At 39.4% G+C, this 18,557-nt stretch overlaps 1 protein-coding gene across 10 annotated transcripts in view; it reads left to right on the top strand.

The window, feature by feature from the left end:
• Nucleotides 1-6: 6 nt before the first annotated feature.
• Nucleotides 7-18,557, top strand: part of Cadps2 (calcium dependent secretion activator 2) — a 595,026-nt gene continuing 576,475 nt past the window's right edge. For all 10 annotated transcript variants that reach the window (XM_017797106.1, XM_017797102.1, XM_008828867.1 and 7 more), the window contains exon 1: nucleotides 7-642. In XM_017797106.1, coding sequence (XP_017652595.1) covers nucleotides 304-642 — 339 coding nt within the window. In that variant the 5' untranslated portion in view covers nucleotides 7-303. The remainder of the gene's footprint in view (nucleotides 643-18,557) is intronic.

Here is an 18,557-nt window from a genome sequence, read left to right on the forward strand (position 1 = left end):
GGCGGGCCGGGCTGGGCGAGCGGTCCCCGGCGTGCCCTAGGCGCCGGACTCGCCCCCGGCGCTAACTCCGCCTCTCGCATCCCCGCTCGGCTCTCCCGCGCCGCGTCCTCCGGCTCCCGCCCGCCCCTGTCGGTAGCCAGCGCTCGGACGCCTAACTCGACGTGTCCGGAAAGCCGTGGCCACTTTCCCTTTCGTTCTGCGGCCGCGGCGGGCGGACCCGAGGCTCCCTCGGACTCGCGAGGACAGCAGCGCGGCGAGGCGCCCGGGGGAGCGCGGGCCGAGCCCGGGGGCCCCGCGAGCACCATGCTCGACCCGTCCTCCAGCGAGGAGGAGTCGGACGAGGGGTTGGAGGAGGAGAGCCGCGAGGTGCTGGTGGCGCCCGGCGGCTCCCAGCGAGCGCTGCCGGCCGCGGCTCGGGAAGGACGGCGGGACGCGCCCGGGCGCTCCGGAAGCGGCGGGGCGGCCAGACCCGGGAGCCCGAGCCCCTCGGTGCTCAGCGAGGGGCGAGACGAACCCGAGCGGCAGCTGGACGAGGAGCAGGAGCGGCGCATCCGCCTGCAGCTGTACGTCTTCGTGGTGAGGTGCATCGCGTACCCCTTCAACGCCAAGCAGCCCACCGACATGGCCCGGAGGCAGCAGAAGGTAAGTTCGGGACCCGGCGCCGCGGGCCGCCACTTGTCCCCGGGGTTTTCTTCTGGCCGAGCTCCGCGGCACCTGCCACGTCCTTCTGCGGAAGGGGCAGGACGGTCCTTTCGCCTGCCCCGTATGAGGGTGCCGAACATTCGTCGTCTCGGCTGGCGGGACCTGGCAGGAGCTGTCAGCTTCACCTCGCCATCCCTAAGACCCAGACCGAACCTCTGACTTCCGAGCTGGCTGGCCCTGCAGTGGTTGCACCTGGGCAGGCTGGGCTGGTACCGGGTTAGAATGCAGGTCCCATCAACTTTAATTGGAAGTGGAGTGGGTTTGCTGGAGCTGGGCTCTGCTTGTGGGGCAGAGTGAGCCTGTGGCCAGGTGAAACAGGTGGAGCATGGACACTTTCTTGTTAAGGGAGGAATGTTCATTCAGGCAAAGGGCTAGAAGCTCTCCTTGGAGTATAGCAAAGTTACATTTTTAAGTTTCCTGTGTCGCCTTACAGTCAGGCATACACTGAGAGAGGCATGCATCCAGAGTGACAGTGGGTAAGTAGTTCCAGGCCTGGGCAGGCTTAATGAAGCCCACTGTTGATGAAAAACAAAGAATTCCTGCAAATGCTTTGCTTTGGCTCAGAGAGATGAGGAGTTTCTGGTAGGTGAAATGCTTACCAACCTTAGTTTTCAAACAAGACCCCGGGGTTCTGATGTTCTGCGTCACACACACAAAAATTCAAATTGCCTTTATTTGATTAAAGTGTGCATTAGAAACTGTCTAGGGAATCTTTTAATGGAATGCTGAACCCAGAATGATCTGAAGAAATCTGTAGCAGAGCCCTTAGCTTGCAGTGTGAGATGAAGGCCCGGAGAGATTGTCACTTGCTCAAGGCATACCTACATGCACAGCTTTTTATTGCTGTTCTGAAAATTAACTTCAGCATATGAAACAATTCTTTTAGAAATTTGAGAACCTTTCGAATTGACTTTTGAAATACAAGTATAGTTGAGTAGGTAGTCTCCTATGCACTTCCCAGTAACACCCTCCTGTAGACCGCAACCCTCCTGTCCTTATTTGACTAATCTTTATTTTTTTATTGAAATATGCTTAGCATGTTAAAAGCTGTATGTATTTATTGGACACAACACATTGAGTTTGGGGATAGGTGGACAACTGAAATTGCCAGTGGTTAACTGAATTACATACTAAATCATTTCTAAGAGAATTGATCTAAAATGTTCCTTTCAGCTTTGGAAAATCAGAACCAAAGAGCAGCTGTTTTGAATGCTTTGAGGGTAATCCTTTACTGCTGAAGGCTAATCACAGATACCTTTCAGGTAACCCAACCCTCTTGGGAGTTGACAGAGTCTTAGAATGGGCTGATAGAGATCTAACCAGTTCTAGGCAGTCTGCTAATGTTTGAGGAGAGAAATAGGTCAAAGTAGCATTTCCCAGTACCCAACCACTGACATAGTTACAACTGCCATTCCCCAAGTGAAAACTCAATGCTTCTTGGTGTATTGTAAGCCTGCTACTCCACTCTAAGATGAGGCCACACTCACATGCTGCTTGTGTAATTCTGTTCCTAGGCAAGCCATCCATTATATCCTCTCAACTCTGCAGGTCCAACAAATGTCAACTTCAGTAGTCATTCTTAAACTAAGTGTGAAGCGTTACATTTATGTTGCAGTAGAAATCCATACAAAGTATATGAACATCATCCAATGTCAAGTTTTACCTTTGACATTGTTTTATATTTTAATAAACTATGTTTTAGCTTATTTTTAATGTGTTAATGTGTAAAAATAATCCCCAGTGAAAACAGGAGACTATTTCTATTAGGAATATTTTCCTTTGAAGCTCCTTTTGAGAAAAGTCATTTACTACCAGTTGATTTGTACTGTGAATACTTGTTACAGTTTGTTAAGAAAGGGGACTCTTCCCTTGGTTGTTCAAATAACGCAGCTCTCCTGGCTCTTCCTGTTTAAATAGAATGTTTGTTTCTCCATAAATTATTTGAATTGGCAAACAGGTGCATTCACAATACTACTGAAGAAACTATCGATGTAATGCTACCCAGACATTACAAAAATAAATTCAAACTCCAAGAAAGAAGCAAAAGGCTGTATATATGCTATGCAGAATTATTTGGAATGCTTAGAAGTTTTTTATTTTAAATTTGGAGAGCATAACCAAATGAACTTAACTGATTTATTTTTATTAAAGGAGGAAGTCCTATAAAAACCCAAGTATTTATCTTTAAAACTTATTTGAAAGGTCCCTCCATCTTTTTTTTTCTTTTTTGAAAACATGCTGCTTGCTAAAGGGGGCTGGAGCAATTCTTGGCAGTCAGGTTTCCTCCTAGGAAAAAAGAAATGAGAATTTAACTATGTTCATGTGAATTTGATGCACAAGCCAATAATTAATGCCAAAACTTACTTTAAATCTTGAATTATACAGCTGGGTTTTATAAAAGAAGTAACAGGATAATTGCAAAATCACTAATCCATTGTATATTTTTATTCTGTATCTTCAAGTAGTTAGACAGCCAGTAAAAAGATTTAATAGCTTAAATTGTTGTCATTGAAATGCATAGTGCTGCGTACTCACTTCTCCCAATTTTGAGAATTTAGAGAATCAGGAATTGAGATCTGAAATGGTATTTTGTAAATGAAGAAATTAATCATAGAGATAAGAACCTTACCCTGGAGGCCAGGACTCTGGTTTGTCATCAAAGCCTTCACTCTTAGGGCTGTTTGAGTTTTAAGAATCAAAACTGAGTCATGAGGTTTGTTTAGTTTTTTTCTTTCCCCCACTCTACTAAAATGTTCCACAGAAATGGTAAGAATATTAAATAGTATTAAATACACAGTTAACTGAAAATATATATGTCTTGCTTTTTCACTAGTGTACTTCAACTCACTCAACAACAGAATAAGGAATAATGGTGGTCCGTTGATGCTTATCAGGCTCTCTCAATGACTATTGATGGTTTTACAGAAAATCCTAGAAATGAATATGGCTTAGCCTCTGTGATAGAGGCATGATAGGGGAATAAGGTAACATGTAGCCATCATAAAAATGATTTGAGTAGTAAACACTGCTTGGCACCCCCATGTTTATTACATTGATTATGTTTGCACCATTACAGAATTAACAGTAATAATCATGACACTTGGATGATTCCAGATGGTTTATTTAAAGGAGGGATCAATGTTGAAGCTAGAGAAACAGTAAAAAAAAAAAAAAAAAATCAAGCAAATCAAGCATAATAATGTAGTTACTTTTCAGACTTTTAGAAAAATTTAGGACCTAGAAGAAAAAGTAATAAAAGAGGTCGTTGGTGGTTAGAAGGTTAGGGTGGTAAACAGTGGCCCACACAGAAGAGGTGAAGTGTCTTCACACATAGAGATGTGTTTACACCATAGGTCTAAGTTCATAGCTATGTTTATGGTGCATGTGACTTCAAGAGCTAATAGTATAGATTAAGCAGGCACTATAAGTTTGTAAAGTTATTTCTCTCTCGTGTTTTTATTTTTGACTCTTATAATCAATATTGAAAAGCAGCCAAATATTTTTTTGAACTACAAACTAGGAAGAAGGAATTTAAAAGGTGAAAGTTATACCTAATAGCTTTCTGTCTGATTCATAGGCCATGTTTATGCATTTCTCTGTATATTGACCCTAAAATGACACTAAATGCATTTTATGAAATAAAATCATCACTGCATAATCCTTGATAGCTCAAAGTTTGAGAAATGTGTAAAAACAATGCTGCGAAGCTACAGAAGTTTATTAAGTAAAAGTGATCTGCATACCTGTACTGCGAGAATATAATGTTGGATGAGCTAATAGGCAGCAGACTTTGCTTCTCTTTCATTTGGATGTTGTAGCTCAGGGAAATCATCCAGAGTCTGAAAGCCCCAAACCCAAATGTGCCAAAATCTTAAACTTGTTAGTGTTTACAAGTAGATCCTTTCATGTCTGATCAGTCATAGGTGAGTTACACACTAAAATATTGTCAGCAGTTACTATCAGGCTGTGTGTATACAGTGTGTGAAAAACACGCACAAGTCCCATCCTCAGGGTATTATTTAATATATATGCAAATTCCCCCCCCCGCCAGTCTCAAATCTGAAACATTTCTAGTTCCAAGCATTTCAGATAGGCATACTCAACCTGTGTAAAAATCGCTGCTTTCATTTCCTTTTGGAAAAAGTCCTTTCTGTTGTATTTAGTTATTTTTAATATTCTAATGACTTGAGAGATCCACAAGTTAAGGAAAGCCAGCTTTATTAAAAATGAGTGACAGATTTGCAAATGCTGAGAATCATCATTCCTCTTCCCTGGGCTGCTTTACCTTTGGGGCTGTAGACACAATTGGGGCCCGATACTAGGTGGTCTTAGCATACCTAGTACATGAAGTATGTTGGATATATTCAAGTCTCAAATCTTTACTTTGTGTCTCTAAGAATTAGTGAGCTATAGGATAGAGGAAAGAAAATATATAGGCAAAGTATAAAGAGCTTCTAGTCCTCTGTGGAAACCTGTACTCTTAAACATATTTTGAAACCTGCAAGGCTTACCCAATCCTTCCAGAAAGTCCTTAAATGGAAATATCTATTGACACAGAACTAATGACTTCAGAGAAACACTCCCCGTGCCATTATCAAACCCGAGGGATAAGAACTCAGTGGCAACCCCCCACAGTCTGCCTTGGTTTTTGCCTGCAGGTTTTCAGTAGACCTGGTGATACCCTAAAAGAACCAGGATCATTTATCCTTTGTGCTCCTTGGGCTTTGGTACAGTGTGGTACAAATACCAGAGGGATGGGTTACATTTATTAGCTGCTTTTAATAATAGGGAATACCTTCTCCTCTAGGGAGCGAGTTGGAAACCACACATTATAGAAAAACCTCGAGCTGGACTTAAAATGGTATCTCAGAGGAAAATGCTTATTGCTTTAGCTGATTCATCTAACCCTCCATAGGGTGTCCTGCCACCATAACACTTAATTTGGTGGAATGAATTGTGTTAATGAGAACTCAAATGGATTAAGTGATATTGGAGTTTGCTTCTTTCTTTCAAAAATGAAATCATCTGTTATTTTGATATGTGATGATTGTGTATAGAGTGAAATAAAGTATTGTGATTGTGTGTTTTACCTCCTCTGTGTCTTTTTGTTTTAACAGCTCCATTTATTTGAACTCTCACAAGCTAAACAACACAGTTTTACTGTAAGGTCATTAAAGTCTTTCAAAAGAAAATTGAGAAAAGAAAAGGCACCTGCTGCCAAGCCTGACAACTTGAGTTCAATTCCTGGGACCCACATGCTAGAAGGAGAAAACTGACTCCTGCAAAATGTTCTTCACATTCCATACGTGCTGTGTGCATGTTCGTTCTCTCTCTCTCTCTCTCTCTCTCTCTCTCTCTCTCTCTCTCTCTCTCCCACACACACACACACACACACACACACACACACACTATGCATGTGTGCATGATGAAAATGTAATAAAAGTGTAAACTTGAGAAAGCTGACTGCCAGCTGCCAGATTATGAAATATGGAAATTCTGAAAGGAGAATCCTACTCTGAGGCAGGCTACTTTTGAGTTTTTTTACATATTTTGTATGAATTTCAGATTGAGACTTCTGTGAAATATGAGGTTATGTACTTTGATGACATGGCAATCATGAGGGTTCGTGGCACAGATGACATTCTTTAGAGTTGAACACTAATAGGTTTTCCGAATTCATTAACATTTTGTCTTATGACCTCTGTATTTAGGCTACTTAAAGAATTTTATATGATTTCCTTTCTTAAGGAGATATAATTCTTATTCTTGGCTGCATATGATAGTCACCTGGAGAGCTTAAAAAAACCCTCATGATCCTGGTGGTTACACTCTAGGCTATTGAAGTCAGTCTCTAGGGGTGAGTCTTTTGACTGCACTGGTGAGTTCAATGTACAGCCGAGGTTACAAACTGCTGTTCTAAAGAGGAGCCCCAGGAAAATGGCTTTTTTCTACCTGGCAAGGTGATACTGTTTGTAATGAATAAGAATACTGAGGAGCTAAATGGGCATTCTGCGTTAAGAAAAAGGTGACAGGAATATTCTAAGCAGTGAGCAACAATAGCAACAACAGATAGGGCATCTGAATAATACGGAATTCTTTGAGTCAGTATAGTGAGTATGGTAGTGCATTAATTTAGACTTTAAAAAAAAATTCCTCAATTAGGTTATATCCTGGAGGCCATTAAATTATATTTAGGGCTGTAATTCATTATAAAACCATAGATAGATCACTAGCAACAACAGAAAATAAATACTTGGCACTAAGGGCAAGCATGAGGGTTATTTTCATTTGCACATGGCATCAGAAGGAATGTGTAATGAAATCCCAAAGACGGAGTGCACACAAAATGATGCCTGAAAGAAGAGTCAATTTCACAAAAGTCCAGGGGCTTGGTGGGCAGAATGTTTCTCTCATGAAACAGTCATGCATGTAGGCTTGTCAAAAGCAGTAGAAGACATTCTTAAGTAATTGTCCTATTAAATAAAATCGTTAAAGCCATTTAAGATTCAAAGGCATCTTACTATTTTCTTATCATGTTCAAGATTCTAACACTCATTTGGTGGACATTGATCAAAACTTCTGTTTTCCTCAAATTATATTAGGCTAGTCACTGATTTGCATTTTCAAAACTTACTTTGAAAAGCACCACGAGGAGCTGAAATTGCAGCTTAGTGGTAGCACATGTTTAAGCCTCTGGGTTCGAGTCCCAGAAAGAAAAAAAGAAAGAAAAATCGTAACATAAATGGAGAAGATCATGATTCTTTGCTCCACTTCTAGAAGTGTTATCATATAACTTTGTAAACTTTATGGTGTGAATATTTTCATTATATAACCTTCAAGTTGGTGATGAATTTTTCACAATGGAAATGTTACTAGGCAAAGGACCTGAATGATTTAAAGGTTATTATTATTTTTTGCCAATCTAGTAACTGAAATATTTAATTTGGTCCTTTCTGATTGCTTGTGGGGATGACTCAATCTCCCTGTCCCCCTCCCTCCTCTCCTTTCCCCCTCTCCCCCACCTCCCTCTCTTTGGTCTAATATTCTTTTCCCATTTTTTAAACTGAGATTTTAGTTTCCCCTAGTGGTAAATCCATGCACCAAGGACAATCTTTGGGGGAGGGGGTGGTCACTTTGTTTTTAGATCCCTTTTCACATTTCTTTAATAACTTATTTCTTACTTGTGCTCAATTACCTATCTGAAATAAAAGTTTGAGATGAGCTGAATTTACTTTTTGCCAAAAATAGCTATGTAATTGTTGCAGCACAGATTTTTATTAAGTCCCACTTTCATCACTAAGCATTAAGCCCTGCTTAATCATACCAATTGTTTCATTAGTTCATTTGCCAGCTATTTTTTCAGTCCCTACTATATGAGCTTTATATTAGCCAGTGTTCTGACGACATTGTAAAATATAAAGCAAGTAGAAATCCTCTCTTGGGTTAATGCTCAATAATTTATAAATAATTTGTGTATTTCTGTTTATATCTTTTTGCATGTTAACTCTTTCAATACCTTAACCTTTTTCCTGTACACAGAACGATCTAGTTTCAATGTATGATTATTATGTATTTTAGTTTTTGATGCTGTTATTTACTTTGCCTTCTGTCAAAAAAGTTGCTCCTTTCATTCTTCCCTTTCTTCCTGCCTTTGGTAAGTGTTGAACCAGTAGAGTGTGTTTACCTGGCTTCTTTTTTCTCTAGTATGAACACATTTCATATCACTGGGCCCTGGATACTTCATTCTTCCTATGATTAAATGAGATACTGGACGTGGCTTTCCTTATCATGTACCCACTATTTGTATAGACTCCATTTGCCATGCCATTGTTATAAGCTGTCAATTTAAGCCTATTTGGGAACAATATTTTTTGCTGTAGTCAGTCTTCTCAGAGCCTGGCCTGCTTCCTCAGTCCTCAGTCATGTTTTCATAGTCTTTTGATATTTCCATTTTATAGAGCCTTTACATTTATAATTAAGATGATTTTTGAGCATTTTCTATTTTGTTGTTTTTTATTGTATCCTATCTTTCCCTATAATTTATTTAATTATGGAGAAATGGGAAGCTCTTTAATTTTTTATGCTCTAACTGGTCATATTGATTGTATATATTGATGGTACACAATCGACTTCTTTAGTATTGATCTTCCTGGGTTTTCTAGATAAGGAGTGAAATGGTGCTGATGGGGATGTGCTTGTCCCATGGTGTAGCTGACCCCTCCGTCTTCACTGCGCTGGTTAGAATGCCCAAAACAGGCTTTGTTCTGGTCCCCAGCTTTTCTTGACCTCAGCTTTACCAGGAAGTGCTTTTGGTTTCACCAGTGAGTACGTTGTTGGTTACAGCTTTAACACAGATATTCTTTATCACTTAAATAAAGAATTGCTTATCTTTTTATTTTTATGACATTAATAAGATTAAACATCAGAAATTGACCCTGATTGTTAAAAAAATTCCCTTTGCTTACACATTGAGTGATGGATTACCGATTTTGTTTTGTTGTCATATGTCAGATTGCTTGATTTCTATTAAATTGCATTTCCAATTTCAGGTTAATTTCTGCCTATGATTTTTTAATACACTTTTGATTTTTAATTTGCCATACTTTTAATTTTTTAGTTTTATTCCCATATGTAAGAGAAAGATCTATCATTTTTCTATTTTACTGTCATGGTCATAGATTTGGTTTTCAGAAACAATTATGTTAAATAAGAAACACTTTTCTATGTGCTCTAGAATAGGAGCGAGAATAGGAGGTAAATTGTCTAATATTTGGATTTTGAAAGAATTTACTTATTACATTATCTACATCCAGAACCCATTTTAGATTTTTATCTTTCTTTTAGCCAATTAGAATTCCTCTTCATCTAGATTTTATGAAATCAGGCAATTATCCCATTTAAATTAGTTATTTCTAGATTTTCAATGTATGTTAGCATAGAGTTGAACTTGTTCTTTCACTTTTTTCAGTATTACTTATGTTAGTTATAAATGTTCTTTTTAAAAAAATTATTTATTTTATGTGTATGAGTCTATTGCCTGCATGTATGTGAGTGCATCCGTATCATACATTGCCGTAGAGGTCAGAAGAGGGCTTCAGATTTCCCTGGAACTGGAATTAAGGACAGTTCATAGCCACCATGTGGGTGCTGGGAATTGAACCCAGGTCCTCTGCAAGAGCAGTCAGTACTCTTAACTGCTGAGCCATCTCTCCAGCCCCATAAATATTCTTTTAAACTATGTTTTCCCTTTTAAAATATTCATCATCAGGCACAGGAGATGTCCCAGTTGGTAAAGTCCTTGTTACACAACCATGAAGACCTGAATCATGATCACTAGCATCCACGTGAAAGAAAGCTGGGTGCAGTGTCACACAGCTGCAGTTTCAGTGCTGAGAAAGCAGACATGAGGATTCCTGGGGCTTGCTGATCAGCCAATATAGACAAATAGGTGGGCTCCAAGTTTAAGGAGAGACCTTGTCTCAATAAATAAGTTAGAGAGAACTTGAGGAAGACACATAATGTCAACCTCTAGCCTCCACAGGTACCTGCACACATAAATACACATACAAACACATAGACCCACAAGGATACAAAAAATAAAAATTAATTGAAGGTTTGAGAGTGACTAGACCTTTCACAGCCCAGTTGTATGTGACCCAAGGACCTAGGTGGTCAGATACTGACAGTTGAAGGTCCACCTGGGACAGGAGCTCTGAGTTTGTTGTCTTATGCCAGTGAAAATTTAAAACATGAAAGTGCATCGGAGTATGCAAAGCCAAGACAAGCATCATTAAGAATATTTGTAGAAGACTGAGAAATTGAGAGAAAACCTGAGAGGAGGAGAAGTTTCCAAGAAAGAGAAAAGCCACTGAAGGCTTCCCTAGGAATTTATAGGAACATGGCAGAAACTGGACAAAGGCTAAAACAATCACTATTGAGATTATTTGGTCTGTCAAGGGCCTAACCAATGGAGGACCCACGTGCTGTATGCATGACCCTCTGGCACCACTAGGGAGATGATGATGTGCTGTTCATGTGCTACTCATGTGTTAGGGGTGAGTGAAGCTCCGCCTTTGTTCATCTCTGACTCTAGCTTTGTCAGTGACATCGACTGTCCACTAGCTGTTAGTCACTTGGTCAGCATTATTACCTTCTAACCTTGCAGGTGTCTCAAGTTCTGTTAATTACATAATTGTCACATTCACATGATCAACTTTGCCATGGCTGAGAGTTGCTCTATCATAGCCACTGAGAGGTAGCTGTGGTCTTTCTTGGTTAGTTCATATTTAGCTCCTTGTCTATGGGATGGACTGAAGTGATGTCCTAGGCAGAAGCTTCTTGTTGGAAACTATCCTTCCATACAGTTTAGTCTGTTACAATTTGGTGCATTAGAAGCAAGACTATAAATAACTGTGCTTGGGGGTCAGGGGGCAGCAGGCCTATTGTCACTGGCCTAGAGCTGTTATCTGTCTGGTTTGGTTAGCTCATACCCAATTACAAGCCCTCTTACTCAGCTTCTTCAGTGTTCCAGGCCTTGTTGTGTTAACTCCTAAACTTGCTTTTAAACCCCAGCCTCTGTTCTTACTGTAATGTATGTGAACAACTTACAGTTCTCACTAAGGCCCCCTTTCCCTTACTACCTACAGAGAGCTAGTCCTGCATCAAAAATGTTCATTAGATTTGCCAGATCTTGTTTTAACAAATATACCCTATAACCTTATACATTCTAATGTTTTATAAAAATCAGTAATCAGTAGTTTCTGTACTTCTTGTCTTTGATTTTTACTTTAGAGGCAAAGGGAAGTTGAGGTATGAGCGGTTCTTTTACTTGGCTTCTTGCTTAGGTTGCTTGCTTTATTTTCTGCTTTGTGACAAGATAAAAAATGCAAATTTATGAAATTAGCTCTGTATTAGTTGCTTTTTAATCACTGTAATAAAACACCTGACAAAAGCAACCTAAGGAGAAAAGGGCTTATTTTTGCTGACAATTTAAGAAAGAAACAGTTCATCATGGGGAAGAGGACATGGTAGCAGGAATGTGAGATTGCTGGTCACATTGTGTCTGCAGTCAGGAAGCAGAGAGCAGACAGGAAAGGGGGCCAGGTTGTAGAACCTCAAAGCTGCTCTAGTGATGCTGTTCCTCCAGCAAGGCTCGACTCCCAAGGATTTCACAACATACAAAATCAAACAAACCAACAACAAGAAAACTACCACCAGCTGGGGTTGAAGTGTTCAAACACTTGAATCTGGAGTATGTTTCACATTCAATCCAAAACCTGTATGTACAGTCTGGAATTAGTCTGCATGTTAAATTACGAAGCTTATTCATGTTTAAATATTTAATCCTATTTCAAGTTTTCTTCTTTTCCTTGAACCAAATAGTCAGAAGGATACTTCAAATATTGCAGTGGCTAAAGGACGTTGGTTTTCTGTTTTGTAATAGATTTTTAAGTTTATATTGACAGAGAATATAGTTATCTGAGCTGTAAAGTCATCCTTCACATATTAACTTATAATCTGGCTGTATGTATGTGTGTTTGTGTGCACACATGTTTATAGACCAGAGGTTGGCATGGGATGTCTTTCTCTGTTGTTCACCACCTTGTGTTTTGAGGGTCTCATTGAACCTGGAACTCTCTTGATTCAGTTAGACTGACTGGCCAGCTAGTTCTCTGAATCTGCTTACCTCTGACTGCCCCCCTCCCCGACAAAAGCACTTCGGTTAGAGCTGCACACCAGCACATCTGGCTTTTTACATGAATATTGGGGATTCAAACTCATGTTTGCATAGCAAGTACTTCGTCTTCCCAGGCCTAACTGGCTTTAAGATTAAAAGTTGTTATGCATAATTTTTTTTTGTGTGTGTGTGTGTGTGTACATGGACATATGGGCAGGTGCATGTGTGTGTGCAGATATGTGGAGGCCGGAGGAAAACCTCAGATAAAATTCTTCAGGAGATGTACACCTTGTTTTTGTTGATACGAAGTCTTTCATTAGCTTGGGACTTGCTAAGTACATAGGCTGGTTGGCTAGTGAACCCCAGGGATCTGCCTGTCTCTGCCATCCCAGTTCTGGGATTACAAGTGTGAGCCACCATGATAGCTTTTTAAAACATATACCCACCCCCATACACTGCCCCCATAACACATAGATAAATGTATACACACATACATCTACATATGTGTGTGTGTGTGTGTGTGTGTGTGTGTGTGTGTGTATAAAATATCTTTTGGGAGTACTGGTGATTGAAACCTAGAGCCTTGCATGTGTTAGACAAGTTATTTAGCAAGATTATTTTACGTAATATTTTTGCCTAATATTTATTTTAATAACGTTTGAAACATTTTGTTGCTAATTGCTCATATTTAGTTTTATTGCTTTCCATTTTGTTTACTGTTTTCTGTGTGACCAGTGTGTTATCAAAAGTGATAGGATACTATGTGGGTTTTGCTTTCTCTAAGCATTCTCATGAGATTTGGTTACCTGTTGTGATGATTTGAATGAAAATGTCTCCCATAGGCTCCAAGTGTTCGGACATTTTGTCCCCAGATGATGGCACTGGTTTTGGAGGTTTTAGAAGGTGTGGCTATCCTGGAGGAAGCACGTCACTGGGGATGGGCTTACAGATTTCTTAAGCCTTGCCAGATTGCCATTCGCTCTTGCTTGCTATGCCTGCATGATGATGTGAAAGCTTAGCTTCTGCTGCTCCTGCTCTAGCCACCTCCAGCCACCATGCCTCCCTGCCATGATGGACTATAATTCCCCTGGAACTGTAAGCTCAAATAAACTCTCCCTTCTATAAATTGCTTGGGTCAGTGTTTCTATCACAGCAACAGAAAAGTGACTAATATACCTGTGATTCAGGGCAGTTCAGCTCACTCATCCCAGAGTTAGGGACAGATGGAGTGACACAGTATAAATCTACTACTACCTAACTCATGATTGTGTTTTTCTTCACAGGAGAAAATACATTGTTTTAAGAGATTGCATTTCCAGTGTTGTTCTTAGGCTACAAAGTGACTGGGCATTTCTTTGAAGTTGGGTTATAACTTTATCATTAGTCTATGCTCTATAGTGTTTCCCTTTTAAATACACACACACACACACACACACAAAAATTTCTATATCAACTTGGAATTTTTTTATGTGGAAGGTGGGTAAGAAGATCTTCTGCTACAAAGCTTACATTCTTCTTACTACTTCAAATTTAGGGAAATATATTCCAAATTTTATTTAAAGAGAAGAGTCTTAATTTGGTTGTCTGTAAAAGGGGAAAAAAGCCACTACAGCCCAAAATACTGCTCCAGTTAAAAAAGTTTAAAAAGTGCTGAACGTCATGGCAAGCAATTCTGAAATGTAACAAAGAAATGCTAGCCTTCATGTGCCAAGCCCTTATTTTCTTAATCAGAAGAATGGCATGCATTCTGGACTGGGAGTCAATAGAAGAATTGAGGTAAAATCCCATTTTTTAGTCTCTCATCCATGCTTCAACTAAGTGCAGTCTACTTTTAAATTTTTTATTATTTGTATTTTATGTGTATGAGTGTATCACCTGCATATGTGTAAGTGCACCCATATTGTGCAATTCCCATGGCGGTCAGAAGAGGGTATTGGATTCCCTGGAACTGGAATTATGGAGGGTTGTTAGCTGCCATGTGGGTACTAGGAATCAAACCTCGGTCCTCTGCCGGAAGAGACAGTGCTCTTAAACATTTTTCCAGCCCCAAATGTGTAGCGCAGACTGGCCTTGAACTCCTGATCCTTCTGCCTCTGTCTCTTCACCACGTCTTACCTACCTACTGGCATGCACCAGCACAACTGGCTTGTATGTTTTATGTAAGGAATTTATAATTAAAACTTCTCAAGACATAAGCTTCCTATTTATTTATAATGAAGGTCATTAGTTTAGAAGAATATACTTGTGAAATGACAGAGATAATCTAAAATGACCAAGTAAACATGCAAACTTAAATTCCAGGGTATGATACCACAAGAATTTCCATAAAGTTTGATCATTGAATCTTAGAATCCTATGCCTTGAACTTGGTTTTTGCCTTCATTTTTATGTGCTTCATGTATTTAAGAGGAAAGTATTAAATGTGCAACTTACTACTATAAGAATCTGCAAATTAATAAGTGAATTACTAAGTTGGTGGTCCTTCAAATAAATAGAGATCAACAATTCACTTGTTTGGTGTTCAAGAGAGAGATTTGGACACAAGAATTAAACTTGAACGTTATCATGTGTTTGGTAATTGATGCAGGGCCTTGGGTGAGGGTGGCCTAAAGAAAGATTTTAATGACTGGCCTTAAAAGATTTAGGGATTTAAGATAGACTAGAAGGCTGAGATAACAAAGGAAATGAGAAAGGAACAGCCAGATACAAAAGAAGAAAACTGGTATGTTCTGTGTCACAGAAATTGAAGGTCTGTTTGACAGAGGAAGTTGAAAACCAGCCAGATGCTATAGAGAGATCAGGTGGGGTTGAAAGTGTTAATCAGATTCAGTGGCATGAAGGTGACCCCAATATTGGTGACACAAACAGCTCCTTTTAGGTTTAGTTTCATCTATTACCCTCTTTTTCATATATTGACATTCCCAAACTGTGTGTATTTTGTAAGCTGGATTCAGCCTTTCTTACTTTAGAATTGAGCAGCTTGATTTGGTAACTTTGCCAACAGATAAGTTTTGGGACTATTGCTCTGTGTAGACATTTTTTTTTTTTTTTTTTTTTTTTGCGTTGGGGGAACTACATAAATATAAATATGAGTATTTGTTGTGCTTGTGATTTTTAAAAGTGAATTAGAAATTAATGATAAAATAGAGTTCAAATGTGGTACAATTAAGACAATGATCATGAAGTTGTTGTCAAGAGTAAATGTTTTCTGTTAATTGTGTACTTACTAAGTTTAGCTGTTTTCCTTTCATTTCTAAGTTAAAAGGCAAACATATCAGTTATGCAAGTACTAGTGTGTGTGTATATATAGTGTATACATAGTATATATACATATATTATTCAAACCATATATATATATATGATTTGAAACGAGGTTGCAATTATATTTTAGCTCAGCTGTGGATTATATGAGATGATTTCATGAGAATAGTTACCTAGCATGGAATGACCTTTAGTTTCCTCTTTAAAATGTTCTCATAGGTTACATTAAGTACAGAAATGTTTCACTTGCATGGCCATAGGTGTGTGCACATGCAGAGGCCAGAGGTTGGTGTCAAATGTCTTGTCAGTTACTTCCTGCCTTGATACTGAGGCAGAGTCTCTCACTTGAACCTTGGGCTCACCAGTTCAGTGATTTTGTCTAGCCAGTTTGCCCTGGGGTTCCCCTGACTCCAGCTCCTGAGCACTGGGATTAATAAATTGCTGAGCCACTGGGCATTTATGTAGGCTCTGGGGATCTGAACTGAAGTTTTCACACTTCTGTGGCAAGTGCTTTAATCCCACTAAACCATCTCTACATCCCCAAGACATTTTGAATTTAATAACATCCACTGAGGCAGTATTTGAACAGCTATTATAGAGTAACTGTTTTAGGTTCCACTGTGTATAGATATGGACAAGATAGGCCCTATACAGTTGATATTCTACTACAGGTAATGAAGGAGGAGCATACATCTCTACACATTCCTGTTACAGGACAGTGACATGAGAACGTTTTCTGTCAGTTACTATATTAGATAGGATGGTCAGGAAGGGCCTCATAAGGGAGTGAGCTGTTGAATTGAACTTGAATTAAGTGAAGGATTGAGCCATTTAGAGATGGGAGCCACTTAGAAGTGAGAAGAGTATCTAAGATTGTTCTAAAAGCAAATTCAAAATGTTTAGAGGTAGGAAAATATGCTTTTTCAATGAAGAACTTCCAAGAGATTCAAGATGGCTGAAGGGGAATGCTTGGGTGTGGCCTAAAGCTTGGAATTTAAGTGTGATGCTAAGCTATTGGAATGTTTTAACCAGCACTAGGAAGTGGTCTGATTAAGATTCTAAGATGACCCATTCTGAGGATGGACAGTACCCTTCCGTGGAACAGTTTGGGGCCAGGGGGATGCCAGGTACACAGAATTCAAGTTACCCACTCCTAATGGCAAGAGTGGAAGTTGGAAACCACTTGAATTTTCATAGAGAAGCTGCCAAGATATGATATAGAACATTATAGTATTTAATATTATTAAATCACAAGTATCATGAGTAATGGGGCAAAGTAATGCTATTTGAAATTATCCTGCCTAAAATCTTATGCTTTTATTAAAATAATAAATATATTTATGTAGTTAGCAGCCTGAACCTTGCAGAATTTAAAAGAGAAGACACAGTCTCCTGTCTCACTCCTCTTTTAATGCTTAACAAGAAATTGTGTGTGTGTGTGTGTGTGTGTGTGTGTGTGTGTGTGTGTATGTGTGTGTGTGTGTTCATGGATGTGCCTATATGGACATGCCAGAGGTTAACCTTGGGTATTGTTCCACAGGAGCCATTCTTCCTGTTTTTATGGACAGGGTTCCTCATTGGCCCAGGGCTTGCTGATTTGGTTGGCCAGCAGGCCCCAAGAAGTCTATCTTTGTTTCCCTGGTGCTGGAATTATGAGTGTATGTCACTGTCTCTAGATTTTTTTTCACACAGATTCTGGAGACTGAACTCACACCTGCATGCTTATAAAGCAAGCAGTTTATTGACTAAACTCTCTCCTCAGCTCATGTTTTTAATTCTAGAAAATCCTTAATCCAAATAGATGTTTCTTGTTTTCTTTTAGACTTTAGCCAGTGTTTCCTGTAGAGGGAGCAGGATGAAGATTTAGTTTACTGACAGGCATCTGGCTCTACTTTCTTCTACTTAGGGTATGGTTGCTTACCTTTTGGCTTCTTCTAGTGGACTTCCAATAGGGTTACTCCTTGATTATGAGTAAAAATGTTTGAGTTGGGGAGATGGCAGTTTGACTGAAATTATATTTACTATCTTCTCCTCTCTTTCCTTAATTAACAATGAGGCTGAGCATTATTGTTCACAGAGGATATGGTTGAAAGCACAGCTTTGGGGACCACCGCCTGGCTTGGTTATTTCTTCCTTGCGAAAATGGGACCCCGAGATCATCAGTGTCAATGGGAAATTGTAGCAGCAATGCTTTAGTTTTAACAGAATTCAGAAAATAGGTCAGAGATTACTGAGATGTCTGAAGAAAGTAAAGTGAGTTTTGCGAGAATAAGGGCGAACAGGTGAGTTAAACTGTCATTCCAAAGATGTGTCAATAGCTGAGTTGAAATTAGGATCCCATGTATGTTCTACTTTTTCATAGAAGTGTGTGTGTGTGTGTGTAAAGGCTTAAGTTTGGGTTAGTGGGTGTTACAGTAGTGTTGCCTATAAGTCTACATACATGCCATTTCTGGAATGGGAAACAACATGTCTCTCCTGAAGTCTCTCCTCTTCCTGCTGCTTGTCATACCAGTGTTAGTGTAGTAGGAGTTTGAGCAACCATTTGGATAATTTGATGGTGGCTCCTTGTAGAGAGTAGCAAAGCAACAAGTTAGAAGGAGCCTGGGACTCTAACAGCTTTGCAGAGGAGTGCCACCCCCAGCACAGACCTTTGTGTGAGAGAGAAGTGATTGTTTGACATGTCTGAATGAATTTAAGTAAACTTTCTTTTAGGTATTTGCTAAAGTTGACCTCTGTTCTCTTGACTGTAGTTGGCTTTGAAATTTAAATATTATACTTATTGTTTTATTTCTTATCCTTGAAACTGCAACATGATGTCCAGTGCTGACAATGTTAATTGCCCAATTGAAAGTTCTTAGAATTATCTTCGTTCTTGTTGTTTCCAACCCCAGGTAAGGTATCTCACTGTTGTAGCTTC

The sequence above is a fragment of the Nannospalax galili genome, unplaced genomic scaffold (assembly GCF_000622305.1).
Source record: "Nannospalax galili isolate Female #2095 unplaced genomic scaffold, S.galili_v1.0 scaffold413, whole genome shotgun sequence".
Lineage (NCBI taxonomy): Eukaryota > Metazoa > Chordata > Mammalia > Rodentia > Spalacidae > Nannospalax > Nannospalax galili.